At 43.2% G+C, this 21,322-nt stretch overlaps 1 protein-coding gene across 1 annotated transcript in view; it reads left to right on the top strand.

Moving 5' to 3' along the window:
• The window catches only part of PLCH1 (phospholipase C eta 1), a 161,877-nt gene that overhangs the window by 118,051 nt on the left and 22,504 nt on the right, over window positions 1-21,322 (top strand). Inside the window, exons 14-15 of the mRNA XM_056564997.1 lie at window positions 6,779-6,859; window positions 15,619-15,716. Of these exons, the coding sequence (XP_056420972.1) occupies window positions 6,779-6,859; window positions 15,619-15,716 (179 nt within the window). The remainder of the gene's footprint in view (window positions 1-6,778; window positions 6,860-15,618; window positions 15,717-21,322) is intronic.

Genomic DNA, 21,322 nt, shown 5'->3' with positions numbered 1-21,322 from the left:
TTTAAAATAAAGAAGCCCCTGATCTACGTACCCGGTGAATTCTCCGCGTTTCTTCTATGATGTTTTATTTAATAAATGTTTATTCTATAAAGTATAATTTAACTAAGATATGTTTACTACAGATTATCAAGTGTCAAGGGAGCTGAGTAAATCTGTATACATAAAGCTTCTCTTAGTGGTGGCTGTAGGCAGACTTATTTTATTATTTAACTATGGAAGTGTGAAACAAAGCTGAAAATTTGGAGCTATGTTTCATATAATGGAGATGGGACGAATAATAATAATTTAGTGAGTATAACTGTTAAGGTATGCAGTGGGAGGCTTTACATTCAACAATTCTTTATGTATTTATTTGCCTTTTACATAAATTTGCTACTCACCCTGATTTGACTCAAAATTTTAAACATTATTTAAGGGATTTCTTTGTCTGCAAGCCATGTGTTAAACAAAATAATATTACAAATGTGAGGGTTAGTCAGACCTTTGGCTTTCTCCATTGCATATTCATACAGCATTCATTTTATTGTCACCACCAATCCAGACACAGGTATGCATACAGAATAGTCACAGTTTCGCAGCCAACCCCTTCATCTTGTCCAATATGTCTCTTTGTATCTGTCTCTTCTTTGTCTTTCACTGATCTATACACAGGTCACATTCAGGTATTGACATTTGCGGTACATAGGAAGAATTAATAGAAGGTAAAAACATGTTGCATTTTATACATACACTGATCAACCATAGCATTAAAACCAGCTGCCTAATATTATGTAGGTCTCCCTTGTGCTTCCAAAACAGCACTGATTCATCAAGGCATGGACTCTCCGAGACTTCTGAAAGTATCCTGTGGTAACAGACCCTAAGTTTTTGTCAATCACACTTATTGACGAAAATAAATAAATGAATATATAATGCACCAAGAAGGAGTTTTGGGGATTGAATGAAACTTTTTATGTGTGAATGTATTAATGATATATGTAAGTGATTACAATAGTAAAGTGAAAAGATAAGTTTATTAGGGAAAACTGCTCAATTCAAAGGATGCTATAGTACTTTGCCACCTCTAGGCAGAATACAAGATGAAATATGGTTGGACATGGAGGCACACAGGTCCCATATGGCTTTCTTCAGAATATTGTAGCTGCAGCATGGCTCCCCAGATCATCACTCCAATGGTTTGGGCAGTGTGTTGCTCCAAATCAGGTTTAAGCACTTGCCTCTGTCATCTGATCCCAGCCAGAACCTCTTTTTTTCATTAAAGATGATTTGGTTCCAGTCAGTAGCAGTTCAGAGTTTCTCATCTGGTGCAGTTTTTGTCAATGAGTGTATTCATATCTGTTTGTATCCTCTGGTTCCTGATTACAGCATTGTTTTCATTTTGTTTCTATGGCTGCGAATCTGCACATTTTCCCCCAATAGCCATGTGGGTGGTAACTTTCTTTTGGAAGGTGGTGTGATTCTCATGCAGGGGGGCTATTAATCTTGTGAGTTTCAGATTCATGCCCCCGCTGAGCTTAAGAATCACACCCCCTTCTGATAGAAAGTTACTGCCCAGTTGGCTAGGCTTAGGCTAACACTAAGCTAACGGTTTAGGGAAAAGTGCAGACAGTCAACCAATTACTAAACTCCCTTCACGTCAAAATGATAAATATATTATACACACTATCTCACATAAATTAGTGCACCACTCACATTTTTGTAAATGTTTGATTATTATTTTCCTGCAACAGCACTGAAGAATGATACTCTGCTACAAAATAAAGTAGTGAGTGCACAGCCTGTATAACAATGTTTAATGTTGTGTCCCCGTAAAATTACCCAACACCCAGTCATTAATGTTTAAACCTTGGCAACAAAAGTGAGTACTCACCTAAATGCAAGTGTCCAAATTGGGCCCAATTAGTCATTTTCCCTACCTGGTGTCATGTTACTCATTAGCGTTACAGGTTTCAAGAGTGAATGGGGGGAGCAGGTGTCTTAAATTTGGTGTTATTGTGCTCTAATACTGGTCACTGAAAGTTCAACATGGTACCTCATGGCAAAGAGCTCTCTGAGGATCTGAGCAAAACAATTGTTACTCTTCATAAAGATGGCCTAGGCTATAAGAAGATTGCCAAGACCCTCATACTGAGCTGCAGCATGGTGGGCAGGACCAAGAATCAAGACAGATTCCACTCAGAACAGGTCTTGCCATGGTCAACCAAAGAAGTTGGGTGCACATGCTTAGCGTCAGATCCAGAGTTTTTTTTTTTTTTGGAGAACAAACGTATGAGTGCCGCCAGCATTGCTGCAAAGGTTGAAGAAGTGGAGGTAAGTCAGCCTGTCAGTTCTCAGACCATAAGCCACACACTGTATTAAATTGGTCTGCATTGCTGTTATGCCAGAAGGAAGCCTCTTGTAAAGATGATGTACCAGAAAGTCCGTTGCCAACAGTTTGCTGAAGACTAAGGACATAGATTACTGAAACCATTTCCTTTAGAGTGATGAGACCAAGAAAGGGAACTATGAATGACCACATGTACTGTGACATTCTGAAGCAGAACACGGGCCACTTCTTTCAGAGGCTGGGCTGCAGGGCAGTATGCCAACATACCTCCAAGATGACCACTGCCACAGAAGCTGACTGTAAAGGAAATAGTCTGGCCAAGCAGCCAGACCTAAATCCTATTAGGCTTCTGTGGGACATAAGTAGATGGGGGAGCACAAGGTCTCTAATATCCACCAGCTCTGTGATGTCATCTTGGAGGAGTGAAAGAGGGCTCCAGTGGCTCGATGATCAAGAGGCTCAAAACATTGACACATTGGGCACAATTTGGACATTTTAACTTAGGAGTGTACTCACTTTTGTTGCCAAGGTTTAGACATTAAAGGGGTACTACCATGGAAAACTTTTTTTTTTTCCATCAACTGGTGCCATAAAGTTAAACAGATTTGTAAATTACTTCTATTAAAACATCTTAATCCTTCCAGTACTTTTTGGGGCTGTATACTACAGAGGAAATGTTTATCTTTTTGGCTTTCTCTTATTTCACGACCACGGTGCTCTCTGCTTTTCATTTTAGGAACTGTCCAGAGCAGTAGAAAATCCTCATAGCAAACATATGCTGCTCTGGACAGTTCCTAAAATGGACAGCAGAGTTCAGCAGAGAGCACTGTGGTCGTGACATAAGAGAAATCCAAAAAGATAAACATTTACTCTGTAGCATGCAGCCCCTAAAAAGTACTGGAAGGATTAAGATTTTTTAATAGAAGTCATTTACAAATCTGTTTAACTTTCTGGCACCAGTTGATAAAAAAATAAAAAAAGTTTTCCACGGTAGTACCCCTTTGATTGCTGTGTGATGAGCTATCTTTAATTTCTTCAGCTTTCTCATGTGAAAAAATACTTAATTAAATGTTTACAAAAATGTGAGGGGTTTTGCTAACTTATGTGAGATAGGTTAGGTGGACCCTCTATGGATCAGACTTGTTTTTCCAGAGTCAACAAATTCTTGATCAAATTGAGGTCTGGGAATTTGGGGGCCAAGTCAACACTTTGCTCATCTTCTTTGAAAGAGGCTTCAACCATTAGAGAGATCCATTGCCATGAAGGGGTGTACTTGGCCTGCAAAGTTTAGGTAGCTGGTGCATGTCAAAGTAACACCCACAGGAATGCCAGTACCCACCTGTTTTTTAAAGGGGTAGTCCAGTGCTGAAAAACTTATCCCCTATCCTAAGGATAGGGGATAAGTTTCAGATTGCGGGGGGCCCCCCGCGATCTCCTGTACGGGGCCCCGGCTCGCTGGCCAGATAGCGGGTGTGTCAACCACCGCACGAAGTGGTGGCTGACATGCCCCCTCAATATATCACTATGGCAGAGCCGGAGATTGCCGGAGGCAGCGCTACAGCTCTGCCATAGAGTTGTATTAAGGGGGCGGGTCAGCTGCTGCTTCGTGCAGTGGTCAACACTCCCCCTTCCCGCGGGCTTCCGGGGCCCCATACAGGAGATCGCGGTCGGTATGAAACTTTTCAGTTTTTCACCACTGGATACCTCCTTTAACACTTTTCTGACATCTCATTTTGCCATTAAAATATATACAGCTGATTTCTAATTCCACTGCATTCCGATCAAATACAGCCATAGCCTTTTATTGAGTAGACCTTCAGCCCTGTTCTTTGCCCACGTCTGGTAAATAAATGGCTGTCACTAATCTATGTTAACTTGATTTTAGAATTTTCCCAAAATGCACTGTACTTAAGTAAGAGTTAACTAAGAGTATGAATGTAGTTTGAGAGTGAAACAAATGATTTGCAGTGTTAACATTCTGTCTGTACAGCTCATAATTTTCCATACATATTGTATATAAAAAGCATACATATGTTTTCTACAGTGACCTATGAAAGTATTTAACCCTCCTCTTGGCGTTTTTATTGTTTTGGTGCATTACATTTATCTGGAATTTTATACCATTTGATTTGCATAGCATGCTAATCAGATATTTTTTTACAGTGACACAATAATACGAAAACAAAAAACAAACACTTAGGCTTATATGGAGCCGATCAGTTGTCAAGGCAGTTTGAGGCCTTCATCCGCATTTGATAATTGGGATTTGATACTTGCCAAAAGATATACTTCTAAAGCATATGTTGGGCGGAAGTGGAATGCCAGAGAACAGAAGGGGTAATACCTTTTCTACTTTCTGGACAACCCTTTCAAAGTTGTCTGTACAAAGTACCATTAGTTCTGCTAAAAAAGAGCCCTCATTTGTTTCTGTAGATGGAAAGCGTAATGGCTCTTATTATTAAGTTTATGTATTTCTTTTCATTTCACTGTAATAATTTAGCCAGTTTTGTATGGGGTATTATATCAAATCTTAATCGAAAGTACATTATGGGTGGATTGTAAGGCTGTATGCCCGTTACAAATATTTGCACAAGCCACTGTTCTCCTATAGCCAAGCAGATTTATTATAATTTACACCTAAATGTTTTCTCCGAAATCTCCTATGATTACATAGTCTAGGATACTTTGATCACACACACCTTCTGTAGTTTCTTCATCTGCCCTTTCGTCCCTGAGATATGTGGATTCATAGTTTGTCTGACAATAAATAATGGCAGTAAATATCAGATGATGGGTGAGGTTATATAGTCTAGAGGTGTGAATGCCTAACTCACACACCTCAATGTAAAACCTCTACACCCCCTGACTCTATAATCCTACCCATCACCTTATATTTACTTCCCATTATAAAATTACGTTAACACTCATCTGACTGATTCCCTAAACCCACATATTTCAGAAATGGAAGGGTGTAAAAGGTGTGTAATCAGGGAACCCTAATCTATTTAATGATATAATCTAAGTTTTTTGGTGCTGCCTGCTTTTACTTAAAGAAGTACTCTAGTGCAGAGTATTCCTGCTCCGTCCTGCCCGGGCTGCAAAATAAATGAAAATGAACCATCACTCACCTCCCTGGGTTCCCGCACAGCGCCACTACAGCTGATTGGTCCTCCGGTCCATCTCCTTCATACTTCCGGGTGTAATGAAGCGTCACATGGAGCTCAGCCTATCGCCGGCCGCCGCGATATTCTGCCTCGGCCGGCGATAGGCTGAGCGCCATGTGATGCTTTGTTACACCCGGAAGTATGAAGGAGATGGACCGGAGGACCGATCAGCTGTAGTGGCGTTCCGCGGGAACCCAGGGAGGTGAGTGATGGTTCATTTTCATTTATTTTGCAGCCCAGGCAGGAGGGAGCAGGAATACTCTGCACTAGAGTACTCCTTTAAAGGAGTACTCCGCTGCTCAGCGTTTAGAACAAACTGGAGCCGGCGCCGGGAGCTCGTGACGTGATAGCCACGTGATAGTGACGTCACGCTCCGCCCCTCAATGCAAGCCTACAGGAGGGGGCGTGATAGCTGTCACGCCCCCTCCCATAGGCTTTCATTGAGGGGCGGAGCATGATTTCACACGGGGGCGCAGGCGTGACGTCACACCCCGCCCGCCCTGTGATCGCCCGTAATCAGACCCGGAGCGAACATGCTTCGGGGACTGATTACAAACTGGGTGCTGCGTGCAAGATCACGGGGGTCCCCAGCGGGACTCCCGCGGTCAGGCATCTTATCCCCTATCCTTTGGATAGGGGATAAGATGTCTAAGCACCGGAGAACCCCTTTAAGATCAGTGTGTGGGACATGGCTTTTTATGAATCCCTCCATCAGTTCCAGACTGTAGTACAACCAAACAAGAAAAAACACCAAGGGGAGGATGAGTTGGGTAAATACTTCAGCTAGGTACTGTATTTGCAATTAGTTTTCCCCAATTCTGTGCTTTGACATACACAAGCAGCTTTCTTTACTATAGAAAACCCATGGAAAGGCTGATTTTTCATCCCAGTATCAATTACAGGCATGCCTCAGACTATCCCACTCCTGATTATATGGTATTGTTTTTTAAATCAATAACATAATATAAATTGCTTGCTTCCCTGAAGCCTACTGCAAACCACATACATGCAATACATTCCTGCTCTTCTAATTCATCTTCCTCATCTCTCTTGACTGGTACAGAATGAGAACTGATTACATTGTATTGCAGTGGAACAGCATGGCACCTTCTACATTCTAGGCTTCGAGAATAAAATCCAATTGGCATGTTCAGCAATCATTTTCTACCAGTCTTGCTCTCCTTTCTGTGTCCCTTGAAAACTGCTCCTCTTTCCTAGCTGTTGAGAAATATTGGAAAGAAATGGGGCAGGCAGGGAAATTGAACCCATTACCTCCTGATTACTATAGGTGGAGCCAAGCTACTTATGGCATCTTACTTACTTGTGCATGGATTGGTGGAGAAGAGGATTTTGAAAATGCTCATTACAGGTAAGAACAAGGATTGCCCAGTTATATTAATTCTTCATGGATGTGTCAAAAAAGTCCTCCTTGCTTTCTGTATTGTTTAACCCCTTAAGGACCTGGGCTTTTTCCATTTTTTCATTTTCAATTTTTCCTTCTTAACTTTAAAAAATCATAACTCTTTAAAATTTTCACCTAAAATTCTATATGATGGCTTATTTTTTGCGTCACTAATTCTACTTTGTAATGACATTAGTCATTTTACCCATAAATCTACGGTGAAACGGGGAAAAAAATCAATGTGCGACAAAATTGATGAAAAAACACTATTTAGTAAGATTTGGGGGGCTTCCGTTTTTACGCAGTACATTTTCCGGCAAAAATGATACCATATCTTTATTCTGTAGGTCCATACGGTTAAAATGATACCCTACTTGTATAGGTTTGATTTTGTGTCACTTCAGAAAAAATCATGAATACATGCAGGAAAATTTATACGTTTAAAATGGTAATCTTCTGACCCCTATAACTTTTTTATTTTTCTGTGTTCAGGGCGCTATGAGGGCTCATTTTTTGCGCCGTGATCTGAAGTTTTTAGCTGTACGTATTTTTGTTCTGATCAGACTTTTTGATCACTTTTTATTCACTTTTTTGTGGTATAAAAAATGATCAAAAATGCGCTATTTTGGACTTTGGAATTTTTTTGCGCGTACGCCATTGAACGTGCGCTTTAAAAAGCGGTATATTTTTATAATTATAAGGGTTAATGATTTATTACACTTTTTTAATGCAATATTATAGCTCCTATAGGGGGCTATAACATTGCATTAAATGATCTGATCTGATAGGAATGGATTAATCAGTGTTTTCGGCGATTGAATGCTCAAGCCTGGATCTCAGGCTTGAAGCATTCAATCGGCGATCGGACTGCAGGAAGGAAGGTAAGAGACCTTCCTCCTGTGCTACAGCTGTTCGGGATGCTGCGATTATACCGCGGCGATCCCGAACAGCTCCCTGAGCTAACCGGCACTTTTTACTTTCACTTTTAGCCGCGTGGCTCAGCTTTGAGCGCGCGGCTAAAGGGTTAATAGCGCACGGCACTGCGATCAGTGCCGCGCGCTATTAGAGGCGGGTCCCGGCTTCACTATGACGCCGGGCCCGCCGCGATATGATGCGGGGTCACCGTGTGACCCCGCGTTATATCGCAGGACTGGGACCCAGGACGTACTCGTACATCCTGGGTCCTTAAGAGGTTAATTTAGAGTCAGGTTGGAAAAAAAAAAAAGTTGTATATAGGCCCAAGGAGGTGCACATTTTATTGTTTTCTCCTTCTCCCCATCATTCTGCTTTCTATTGCGTATATAAAAGGACATTTTTTTAAAGTGTAAGGATGACTTCTGTGCTTTTTTGTATGTCATAACGGAACCTATTGTCAGCTTAAGAGATGGGGCATTAGACTGTGTTCACGTGGTCTTTTCACAATATAGCAGATGTTAAATTGTTGTCAATGGGATTATATGAATTTCTGTTTACACACTGTAGCATTTTTTTTCATGCTTACACACTCTTTAAAGGAATTGTCCAATATATTATGGCATAAACAGCTACCAGCGCCAATATTTTATGGTTGGTGAACAAAATAGATGTAGACTTTATTTACTATAATATGTTGTAGATGCTATGGTAACTGTAACTTGGTATATATAAGTATAAGAGTTATGAAGGAATGACTCATGTCTTATCTGGCCAATTTATTCTCAAACCAAAAGGAGCACTTTTAATAAAACATTTGGGTCATTGGGGGAGGGGGGGGGGCCTTCTGGTATTTAAATGAACCAGATGGGGTCTATTGTTTTCTTAAATTGGGTTCAAATGTAGCATTTTGATCGGTATTTGGATCTTATTTTGGTCCTTTTTCATCGGTATTCTAAGGGCTCGTTCACACTGTTGTCAGACTCTGTTATACGGAGCTCCATTGGCAAGTCCATGCACTATTTTTTTTCTCCGCTAAACTCTGGTACATTACCAGATCCCTGATGGACCTCATTCAAATCAATGGGATCTGTTGGGACCTTGTGGAGTCTGTTGTTCTCCGACCTGCTTTTGGGGCCATTCAGCACAAAAAAAAAAAAACAGCCCAGTAGCCCCAAAAACGGATCAGGGCACAACGGAGCCTTACGGAACAGAGCACAATGGCAACCTTACCAAAACCAGGAGTGACTCTGAAACACAGAAAAGATGCAAATTTTTCAGATATGGTTTTTGTCAGTTCCACTACTTGTTTTGGTAAAAATACTGGCTAAAATGAGTTTGAAATGCTTACCAAAATACTTCCTGTAAATTTAGCCTTAGATTTTCATCTTCCCCTATTCAGGCCAAGGGATTTTAAACAGCAAAATCTGTGATTTTTTTTTCTCTACTATTAAACCACATCAATGTATTCTCCATTACACTTCATTACCTTAGATCTTATTTAATTCAAGGTATTCTACTGGCCTACATAATTACACTTGCAAACTTAAAGCACAACTGTCATGAGGTTTGGGGCATATAACCTAACCACTGTGTGTGTAAAATGTGTCTGCAGCCTTGCTTTTATCCCTCTTATTACGGCTTTTATTAGCTCAAAAAACTATTTTCTCTATCGGCTCCATTGGGGGACACAGACTCTGGGTATATGCTGCTGTCTCTAGGAGGTTGACACTATGGTAACCAAAAAGTCTGCTCCTCCCAGCAGGATATACCTGCCTCCAGGCCTCTGAGCAATTCAGTTTTTGCTTAGTGTCTTAAGGAGGTGGACAAGTCTTATATTTTTTTTATTTTATTAGGTTTAGGGAATGTGTTAGTTCTTTATTCCTTTTTATTTCTGTTTTCAGGTGGGGACTCAGGAACGTAATGTTCACTGTTTCCCCATTGTGAGAGGTGGCAGGCATCTTGGATGTACTGTTAACCCCCTCTCGCCAACGGTCAGCGCTTGGGGTTGTACCTCATGGGTCCGGGTCCCCCTACCTCCCTGTTCGCCTCGCTATGAGCTTGGCTTGCCGCAGGTGAAAATGCTGACTGAAGACTACAGTCTGAAGACTTCTTTAGGTAAGTTCTTCAGCATAGGTGAGTTTCTTTTTCTCCCTAGGTCTTGCAACAGCTGGAGACCCTCTGTTTTTCTGGCCCTATCCTATAGGGGCTGGACTGGCTGGGGGATACTATTCCCTGCAGGGGGTAGTAATTTTTTATTATATGGGGGGCAGTGGAGCTTGGGGCAGTGTTTTTTGTATATACGTGCACTTTATTATTAGGCGTGTGTGCTTCTGTACACGCCGCAGGCTGCGGGCGGCTTGCGCCTTTTACTTTCACTTCGGCAGCCGCGGTACTTTGCCCGCTCCGTTCCCGGGCGCACAGGACTCGCTACAGGCGGCGTGGGCGCTCGGGGGGTTGGAGCGGGCACCATTACAGGAGTCCCACAGTATATCTTTTCGGCCCGGCGGACGTTAGCTCCGCCCACCTGGCCGCATAAGCGCCTCGGCAGCGCGAAAAGGTCCACCAATCAGCGCTCTGCGCGCGTTGGGGCTGTGCAGGGGCCAATCACAGAGCTCCTGGCCATGACCTGGCCTCTTCCTCCTATTGGTTGGCGTTTTTTTTCACTCTCCCTCAGCACGGTGCAGAGTTTTCCTCACAGCAGCTACCTCGGTACACAGACTCCTGGTGAGACTGTTAATTTTTTAACTATGTCCATGCACAGAACTGTTCATCCCTCCAAGCAGATTCCGGGTAAATTAGTTACCCATTACGCTTGTAATAGCTGCTCTGCAAAAATGTCAGGTTCTGCTGAACCCACTTGTCCTGCCTGCTCCACTGCTCCCCCAGACCCCCCTGCTATTTCTAACCCAGGTGCCCCTTCAGACCCGGTGGGTTCGGCCGCCCCTCCAGCCTGGGTTTCCTCCCTCTCCCAGTCTATATCCGACTTGGCACAGGTCTCCCGTTCTGTGGTGACTGCCTTGGAGAGGTCTAACCTTCACCGGCCCTCTAGAAGGTCCCGTTCCCCTTCACCTTAGGCTTCGCATAAGCGTAATAGGGGTGCCTCCTCTGACTCTTCCCAGGAGTCTACTGGTAGGCACGGGTTTTCCTCTCGCAGGTCTCGCCCGACCACTGCTTCAGGCCACACACGTCACTCTCCTAGAGGACGTTCCCATGGTCGCCGCTCTGGCTCTCCTGAACCTCGTACCAGGTCGGAGTCCCCCTCTTCCAGGGCCGCCTCCACTCGTTCGCACTCTCCTGGAGAGCTAGCGGCCGAGGGTTCCGATTCGGCATCCGATTCGGAGGACCATTCGGACTCAGTGGACACGGTGAACTCATTGGTTTTGGCCATAAGAGACACCTTTAACCTAGAGGACCAAGGAACTTCGGACGCAGCTCCACAAGTATCCTTTCATCGTGCCCGTCCGGCACCCAAGGTGTTCAGCTCTCACGCTGAATTTGAGGCCATTCTAGAATCCGTCTGAAAGCACCCAGAGAAAAAGTTTCAGGGACTGAAGAGGGTCCAAGCGCGATATCCTTTCGCCAAGGACCTTGTTTCCAAAGTAACTTCCTCTCCGTCGGTGGATCCTCCTGTTTCCCGCCTCTCTAAAGCTACTACTTTGCCGCTGGTGGATGCAGCGGCCTTCAAGGATCCGGCGGGCAAAAAGGTTGTTGTTGGTGAAGTATGCTTTTGAAGCAGCGGGCTCTTCCCTGCTCCCTGCCTTCGCCTCCACCTGGGTGTCTAAGGCCCTCTCGGTGTGGCGATCCCAACTACGTCAGGGCATTCTTTCAGGTCCTCCCCCGGAAGAACTGTCTGCTCTGGCCCTCCAATGTTCTAAAGCTGGAGATTTCCTGTGTTCTGCTTCCTTGCACTCAGCCCGCTGCGCTGCCTATGCCACCGGTAATTTAGTGGCCCTCCGTCGTTCCATTTGGCTTAAAACTTGGAACGCAGACGCTGCATCTAAGAAGTCTCCCACCGAGATTCCTTTTACTGGTTCCCGTCTTTTTGGCAAGCTCCTGGATGAGATTATCTCTGAGGCGACAGGGGGCAAGAGCTTCTTATTACCTCAAAACAAATCTAGCACTTCTTTCCGTAGGAAGTCTTCTTCATTTCGGTCCTTTCGGACGTCTGGCCCCTCTAAGGGGTCCGACCAGGCGCCTGCACGGGACAAGAAGGCTCCCTTTTTCAAGGCCCATACCTCGTGGAAGTGGGACACCAACCAGCCCGACCATTTTGCGACGAAAGCGGGCAACCGCAAGCCTACTTCTTCATGAAGAGACGCCCCCACCCGCAGCCTTTTTTCGGGTGGGAGGTCGTCTTTTGTATTTTCAGGACGTTTGGACCACGCACATTCAGGATTCCTGGGTCATGGACATGGTGTCCAACGGATACCGGGTAAAATTTGCCTCCCTTCCGAGGGATCGTTTTTCCAGTCCCATGCTCCCCGATCTCCCTCGCTTGCGAGGGGATTTCGGGAGGCTCTTCAGTCCCTTCTCGTCCAGGGTGTCATTATCCCAGTTCCTTCAAGGGAACGCTTTTGGGTTTTTTATTCCAATCCATCGTGGTTCCCAAGAAAAACGGTTCTGTGCGGCCAATCCAGGATCTCAAACGTCTCAACAAACATCTTATCCGCCATTTCCGAATGGAATCTCTCCGTTTCGGTGGTGGCATCTGTGGATCAAGGGGAGTTTCTTTCCTCAGTGGACATCAAGGATGCCTACCTCCACGTTCCAATTTTTCCCGGACACCAGCGGTACCTCCGCTTTGCGGTTCCGGAAGGTCATTATCAATTTGTGGCTCTCCCTTTCGGTCTGGCCACAGTGCCACGAGTCTTTACCAAGATTCTGGTGCCTGTGGTAGCTCTGTTACGGTCAAGAGGGGTCTCAGTGATGCCCTACTTGGACGACCTTCTCATCAAAGCCCCCACCAGAGCCCAGGCCCTGGAGAATGTGAGCCTCACTCTTCAGACTTTATGTCGCTTCGGGTGGATGGTCAACCGAGACAAGGCTTCTCTTCCCAGGTGATTCGCACCATGCTTAGGGCTCGCAAGCCCTCCTCTGCGAAAATTTACCACCGTACCTGGCAGTCTTACTTTCGTTGGTGCGAAGCTCATTCTTTTTCTCAAGTTACCTTTTCCGTGCCCCATCTCCTTTCCTTTTTACAGTCAGGGTTGGAACTAGGGCTTGCTCTCAGTTCCCTTAAGGGTCAGGTTTCGGCCCTTTCTATTCTTTTTCAGCATCCTCTGGCTTCCAGTTCTCATGTCCAGACCTTCCTCCAAGGTGTGGCACATGCGGCCCCTCCTTACCGGTCCCCTTCTCCCCCTTGGGACTTGAACTTAGTTCTAGACGCTCTCCAGGGCGCACCCTTTGAGCCCCTTAGAGAGGTGCCCCTTCTCCTCCTTTCCTGGAAAGTGGCTTTTCTTATAGCTATCACCTCCATTAGGAGAGTTTGTGAACTGGCAGCTCTATCCTGCCGTTCCCCTTTCCTGATAATTCATCAGGACAAGGTTGTTTTCCGACCAGATCCGTCTTTCTTGCCTAAAGTTGTTTCGGCCTTTCATCTCAACGAGGACATCATCCTTCCGTCTTTTTGTCCCTCTCCTTCTCATCCCAGGGAGCGCCTGCTTCACAAATTGGATGTGGTTCGAGCTAAAATTGGATGTGGTTTTTGAGCTAATAAAAGCCGTAATAAGAGGGGTAAAAGCAAGGCTGCAGACATATTTTACACACACCATGGTTAGGTTATATGCCCCAAACCTCATGATATTTGCACTTTGATTAAAAGGGTAAGAAAGAGCTTTCTTCTTAAATTAGGGTCTTTTAAATTCAACGTTTGATGTTCAACGTTTGTATGAAATGAACAGACACGCAGTGTGGAAGCAAAAATAAAAGTAAAGTTAGGCTGGGTTCACACTACGTTTTCTCCCATACGGGAGCGCATACGGCAGGGGAGAGCTAAAAGCTCGCGCTCCCATATGTCACCGTATGCGCTCCCGTATGTCAATCATTTCAATGAGCCGACCGGAGTGAAACGTTCGGTCTGGTCGGCTCATTTTTGCGCCGTATGCGCTTTTACAACCGGACCTAAAACCGTGGTTGACCACAGTTTTAGGTCCGGTTGTAAAAGCGCATACGGCGCAAAAATGAGCCGACCGGACCGAACGTTTCACTCCGGTCGGCTCATTGAAATGAATGACATACGGGAGCGCATACGGTGACATACGGGAGCGCGAGCTTTTAGCTCTCCCCTGCCGTATGCGCTCCCGTATGGGAGAAAACGTAGTGTGAACCCAGCCTTAGTGCACTTTTTTAAACTTTTTTTGCTTTTCTGCAGGGAAAAATCTATAGGAGAGGCCGTTACGCCCCTTCCCATTGACATGGAAGGAGGGGGCGTGATGTGAGGTCACGAGGGGGGCATGGCGTTACGTCATGTCTCCAGTCCCGAAAACTTCTGGTTTCCAAGCCTGGAGACGCAGCTCCGAACATAATGCGGGTGCTGCAGGGAGATCGCGGGGGGTCCCAGTAGCGGGACCCCCACGATCAGACATCTTATCCTCCATCCTTTGGATAGGGGATAAAATGTCTAAAGCCTGAATACCCCTTTAAAAACAGGCCCCTTGCGAGCCATCCCTTTTGTGTAACATCTGGAGAAAACTACATGTATCAAGGTAGATACCATGAGCGATTACTATATTACTCTATAATGGGTCTACCTGATAGCAGAAACTATTAAACTGTTGAATTAGGTTTGAGAATGCTTGCCAGCTGGAATGTACTTTTTTTTTTAACCTTTTGTACTATATGGGCTTTGGAACTAAAATCTGTTTTATAATAACAATAAAGTGTGTTAATAACAGTTCTTATCAGATATTTCAAGAAATGTACTGATCATCTAATTTCTTAGATCATCTAAATTCTTTTTGTGGTTATTATTACATATTACACTGGCCTTACCCTACAGATAAATGCACTTAATGGTAACCTAGATCTGCACAATCATGCCTTAGGGGCCAGATTTGTAACTGTATTACTATATAGTAGTAATTGTTGGAGCCTTTTGTCAGAGGGGTATACTGTGGGAAATGCAATGTTTACCTTTGACGGAAGGAATTTATGGGAACCATACAGTTTCTTTCATGAGGACTTTTACCAGATAAAATAGCACTGCATTTTGTGCTATATTATTATGCTTTTTTAATGGCATTTGTGTTGGAGGCTCCAAACATAACCCCTGACTCGGGTGTGAACCCAGCCTACAGTAACTAAAAATAGTTAACAAATAAGAATTACTCTTAAAAAATCTAGAATGGTGAAAGATCTCTTGTACTTCTGGCAGGGTCATTATGCTCAGCCAAGAGTTTGTTTAGGCTGTATTCCCACATTATGTTTAATTAGCGGTAATGCAACTATTTACCACTTTTTTTTTTGCTGCAAATGACCACGAGAAATGGCCCAGTCCAGAAGGGGTAATGAGTCTAGTATTGTGAGAATTCTGTGATTGTCTTACAGGGGAGACATGCCTGTCACTGATATGTGGCATCATCATAATAATAAAGAGGCTGTTATTATTCTAGTAGAGTGATGGCTCGACCATCTGCTTTTTGGTTCCACAGTGGATGGTTTTGTTTGGGAAATGTTATAAGAAAGAAATTTCAATGCATTTTATCAAGAAGGAGAGGGCGAATAGGTCATCGTAGGTTTATGGAACAGATTTAGCAGTTTTTGTATTTGTTCTTTTAGATTCCAGCTCACTTTTTTTTCTCTGCCCTTTTCAGGTTGGGACGTCGGAGGAAGACTATGAAATTATGTCGTGCTCTTTCAGATCTTGTTGTGTACACAAATTCTGTGGCTGCACAGGACATAGTAGATGATGGTAAGATATCAATAATTATTTCTTGAGGCCATACACCTTACCATCGCATGTAAAATGGCACCAATCTCATAGGTTGGGGCTCATATTCAGAGCCTATTCAGGGGCTGAAGCTTCGGGCATGCAATCAGCTTGTTGGCAATTCATGCCCAATTACACAGGGAGATGTGCAGCCAAACGGCCAATGATTTTTTGATGGGACAGAGTGTTTGCTTATTTGTGGGCTGATCACTGGTCCTTTTTCAAAGGTCAATATTGGCCTGTTAGAACACTTAGATAGCTGTTCATCTGACTGCTGTTACTTCCTTCCATCCCCAATGCAAGAGACCAATCTGGGTGCTAATCCAGCAAAGGATACATCATATATCATCCAGGTTTCATCAGAATCAGGAGGCCCAGGATTGTGCAATATCTGAAACTGGTCACCAGTTACAAAAGTGACATTTTGGCTCATAAAGCGTCAGGAAGCGGAGGAAGGCTTTTCAGGTCCCTAGACAACCTCTTTAATATTGGTGGCTTAACCCCAGTCAGGTTTCCCTCACTTGCATTTGCTATCTCTGCATTGCCCTTTTACAGCTTCATGCTCATGGGTTTGCAGCCCCTTCATGAGGTGTCCCATGGCACCAGTAGATGCCTACATGGCATATGTATCCTTGACAGAAATACAATTGAAGGTTAAGGCCTATATAAATTTTTGAAATTACATATTTAGAAAGAAAACACGCAAAAGCAAAAAAAAAAAAAAATGAAAAATAGTTACAATTGTTTTTAACAGCTCAGTAGAAAAATTGGGGCACTGACTGAAGTCTATAAATGTAATGAATAGGAGCTCCTGTTTTGCTAAATGTTTATTAAAATGGTTGAAAAAGACTGACTGTTTATCTCAGTGCTGCTGAAAAAGAGCAGAAGTGACATTTTGTAAAGAAGCGTCCGTTTTACAGTAGTGGCTTATAATTGTATAAGCTGTGTGCAGTGAGATAAGCTTTTGTTATTTTTAATGATAATTCTGCTTTAATGATAGGAATAATGTTTCCCTACTGTCTACCAACTAGGCTGGTATAAAACTACTACCTCCAACTCAAACCAGTATTTATTTTCTTGCAGAAGTATCTAAATTGGATATTTATCATTCATTTATTTTATCACCAGTTTTTTCATGCGCAAGAAGAGTAAAGCAAAACCGTGGCTTACATTAGAATTATATTCTGTTCATACTGTATACAGTTTATTTCTTTTTTCTTTTGAATTATAGTTGTTTACATGTTGCAATATATAGCACAATTTGAAACAGACCATAGCACAAACTATGGTGATATAAAAGCACAAGAAAATAGCCAAAGACCTATAGCAATATCCCTGGAGTTCAGGTGAAAATACAAGTACAAAAGAGCCCTTCCCCAACTGTAAGCATGCAGTACCATTCATAAGAGCCTTGCTATTCAGTGCTGACATCTATGATTGCCAGTAACATGAGGGCAAGAGAACAACCTGTGTAACATGTCAATCTAATATTCAACCCAATTCAGGCATAAAGGTGATATGATATATCCTCTATAGAAAGCTCCGCCTATTAAAATTTTACTCTTTATTACTATAAAAGTAAAATACTAACTACAAAGTACTCTGGACCACCAGAAGTATTACAGGAATACTATCACTAAGGCTAGGTTTACATCTGCTTTGGAGGCTTTGTTCTGGGCCTCGGTCACAGATTCTGTTCTTCAGTGGTAAAGAGAACCAGTTGGTCTTCAGCACGACATACACATCAACTGAACCCAACAGACCCAATTAGGAACCATTAGGTTTCCCACTGGTCATTTTGCTGGAGCTTAGCATGACAAAAAATACTACATTAACAGGGGTGTGGAAATTAAAAAAAATAATAATTGTCCAAGGGACTAATGCGGAACACAATCTACTTGTCCCTCAAGAAAATCCACTTGTCCTGGTAAATAAAATAATTTCAACCAAAATAGTACGATCCACCCCACTAGACCACCAGGGATGGATATAAGATCCAGGTTATATGGTGCCTTTTATTTACACTAATAATGTTTGTCAGAAAATGCTGGAAGTTGCATTTAGTTACTAGATAACTACAACACCCAGCATGCCCTGATACAGCCTATGGTTGTGTGGGTGTTGCAGCATGTTGCACTGTATAGTAGTACAGTTAAGGTTATTGTGTAACATGCTGGGAGTTGTAGTTTTGGTTCGTGTAAGCTGCAGAGCCATAACCTGTGTCAAGGAGTACTTGGAATTGCAGTTAGTAACTACAACACCCAGCATGCCCTGATGCAGCCTATGGCTCTGCAGCTGACCCGAACCAAAACTTCAACACCCAGCATGTTACACTTTATAGTTCTACAGTTTAGGTTATGGTGCAACATGCTGGGAGTTGTAGTTTTGGTTTGCGCGCGTTTACGTGCATCCGTGGGGCTCTTGGTCGGCGGGTGAGTATGAAGGGGGTGGGATTCTGGGGGTGCAATTAAGTGCGGGCTGCCAGAAGACACTAAAAAATAATAAGAAAATGAGATAGCACAACTGGCAGCAGCACTTGTCAGTCCGCCCCTGTACAAAACATACATGCATACACGTATCATACATACACCGGCTACTGCCACCTATATTATACAGTATATACATACATCATACATAGATACATCATACATGCACCTGCCGCTGCTTCCCCCCCCCCCCCCACATCTTACATTACATACACACATCACACATATACCATACACACATCATATATACACACACTCACACCATAAATATACACCATACATATGCACACATCATACATACACCTGCTGCTGCCCCCTATATCATATATTACATACACACATCACACATACACAGACACCATACAGATATCATATATGCACATGACACATACACCATACATATGCACACATTATACATACACCCACCGCTGATACACCCCACATCATACACACATCACACATACACAGACACCATACACATATACACTTCATATATACACATGACACATACACCATACACATGCACACATTATACATACACCCACCGCTGATACACCCCACATCATACACACATCACACATACACAGACACCATACACATATACACTTCATATATACACATGACACATACACCATACATATGCACACATCATACATACACCCCCCCTAATCATACATTACATACATATACAACCACCCTTCCCGCCGCCTGCATGCTCAACCTCCTCACCTGAGCCGGTGTGAGGTGAAATCCCCAGCCCATGCAGTGCAGTCTCCTCACACACAGCCTCCCCCCGCTCTGTATTTTCCCCCATGAATACTTGAAACCTCCCCGTGATAAGTGAGGTCCTGTGTAGACAGAGCAAGGGGGAGGGAGAGGCTGTGTGTGGGGGAGGGAGGAGCTGTGGACGTCCTCATTCTCCCCCTGTCTTCTTGTATTATACAGAGCTGCACGCTCCATCCTCCGGGAGGGGGGGATGAGGGGGCGTGGCTTAATCATCTCCTGCAGACGTGCGACCTCGGGCTCTGCCCTCGCTCCTGAGATCCCCTCACACCGGCTGGGGGGGGGGGGGGCTCTGAGCAGTGGCCCCCGGCTACTGAAATCAACTGGGGGCCGCCGCCCCCTCCATACACTCTGAGCGCCGGTGTGAGGTGCAGACTTGCATCGGCTCCTGCACCTCACACTGGCATTAAAGAAAAATAAGGGGGAAGTCTGTCTGTCCCTGCTAGCCCGATACAGGGCTAAATCTATTAAAAAATTCACCTGCCCGGTGCCCAAAACTACTTGTCCCGGGAGTCGGGCGATAGGATTTCCACATCCCTGCATTAACCTTTTTTTGTCCTGGTATGTAATCTGTGACAGAGACCCTGAAAGGAGCTTCTGCAGATGTGAACCTAGCCTTGCCTCAAAACCACCCCATGCAAAAACATGTAATGTAGTACATGTAGAAAGTTGGCAAGGTATATTTATGGACAGAGGCAGAAGAAGGATAATTTTTCATCACAGATTTGGGTATCAATGGATTTAGAACACCTCTTTTCTAAAATTCCAATGTTTTCCCTTTGTAGAGGTATATGTCAAATTTGTCTGCGGTTGGGTACAGGTCAAAAACTCTAAAGAAATGTTATGGGGTAATCCTTTGTAATTGCAACATGATAGCAACTTACATATTGGCCAACACCAGTGGTAACAGTAGCACAGCTGACATTTCTTTTTTTATCGTTTACTTATTGTTCACAAAAGATTACATGTCTGCATCCTGTGGTTTCATATGTTTTTTTTTCCCTTAGCTTAGTTGAGCTAGAAAGGTTAGCACTGCTTATCTATGCATTCCTTCATACTGAGATTGGCTGCTCTCATTTCATCATCATATTTACATTTGTGTAGATTGATGTGAAATCTTCTCAATGGAAATAGAAGAAGCTTTGCTTTTGTTGTGGTCAGCGGTTTGAGCTTTTATCATAATTGCATGTTTTGCTGACATAGATCCAAACAATGAGGCTTATCTTTTTAAGCAACACAAATGCTTGTTTTCATTTAATCCGAGCAGTCACTTAAAAGGCTTGTATAAAACATAGCTATTCACATTTGCTGTATCCTGGGTATGAAAGCACAATGTAACAAAGAACATTTGTAAATATTGCCAAGTAACACTGAATACTAGCATGGAATTAGCATCATACAGTATATTTTTCATATTGAACAAAACCACTATGAAATCCCATCTAATCCTATAGTGCGTTGGCGCAGGCATTCTCTCACAGCTATACTCCCCCTATACCAAATAAAATAAAAAAAGAAAACTGAATGCAATTCTGACTTGTTATCATTGTAATTTAGATGCATTCATATGTTTATAAAACTACAGTAAAATTAAAATAAATTCAATTATTTCAAAGGCTAGTGAACAAGAGTAGTGTGCGTACATCCATTTCTCCACTCTTCCCAGCATGGCAATGTTTAGCATATACAATAGGAATCTGTCATCTGACATACACATTGCCTTCTTTAACCTTTTCCGTTTTTCTTTGATGAAAAAAAATTGGAACAGTGGTAGAATATATTTCTTTATACTGCTGGTATAGTAGTTCAGTATCTGGTAATATATTATTATAATGTTATGCATGCGTGTTTCAAACTAGAATCATATATAATGAGTTTAGTTCCAAAATACAGCCCACAAATACACATTTGTCCTACAGTGCAGTTGATAGAGGATTACCCATTTAAAATGTTTTCTTTTGCTAGTGACAGTAGAAAACTATTACTTGGCAATGGCCCCTTTTGAAAAAAAACTACCTTTTCTATTGGAACAGTTGAAATGTGCCTAAGTACCCCACCATAGAAGCCTGGATTTGTTTTGTCAATTCCTTCCCATGAATAATCCTATTTGGCCATATTTAAAAAAAAATAAAAAGTATGTGACACTTGGTTGGTAACCCAAATACTGGAAACTCTCAACATTTTTATGATGGTGTGTATGCCTTCCTAGATAGACAATAGCTCTGACTTCTTTGGCACATAACGGTTGCTGTCATTGGTTGTGTAGGTTGCCTAACAAATATTTTTATATATAGATAAACTGGTCCATACTGGTACTTG

Source organism: Hyla sarda, chromosome 3 (genome assembly GCF_029499605.1).
Source record: "Hyla sarda isolate aHylSar1 chromosome 3, aHylSar1.hap1, whole genome shotgun sequence".
NCBI classification, from domain to species: domain Eukaryota; kingdom Metazoa; phylum Chordata; class Amphibia; order Anura; family Hylidae; genus Hyla; species Hyla sarda.
This window is presented reverse-complemented; position numbering and strand designations above follow the sequence as displayed.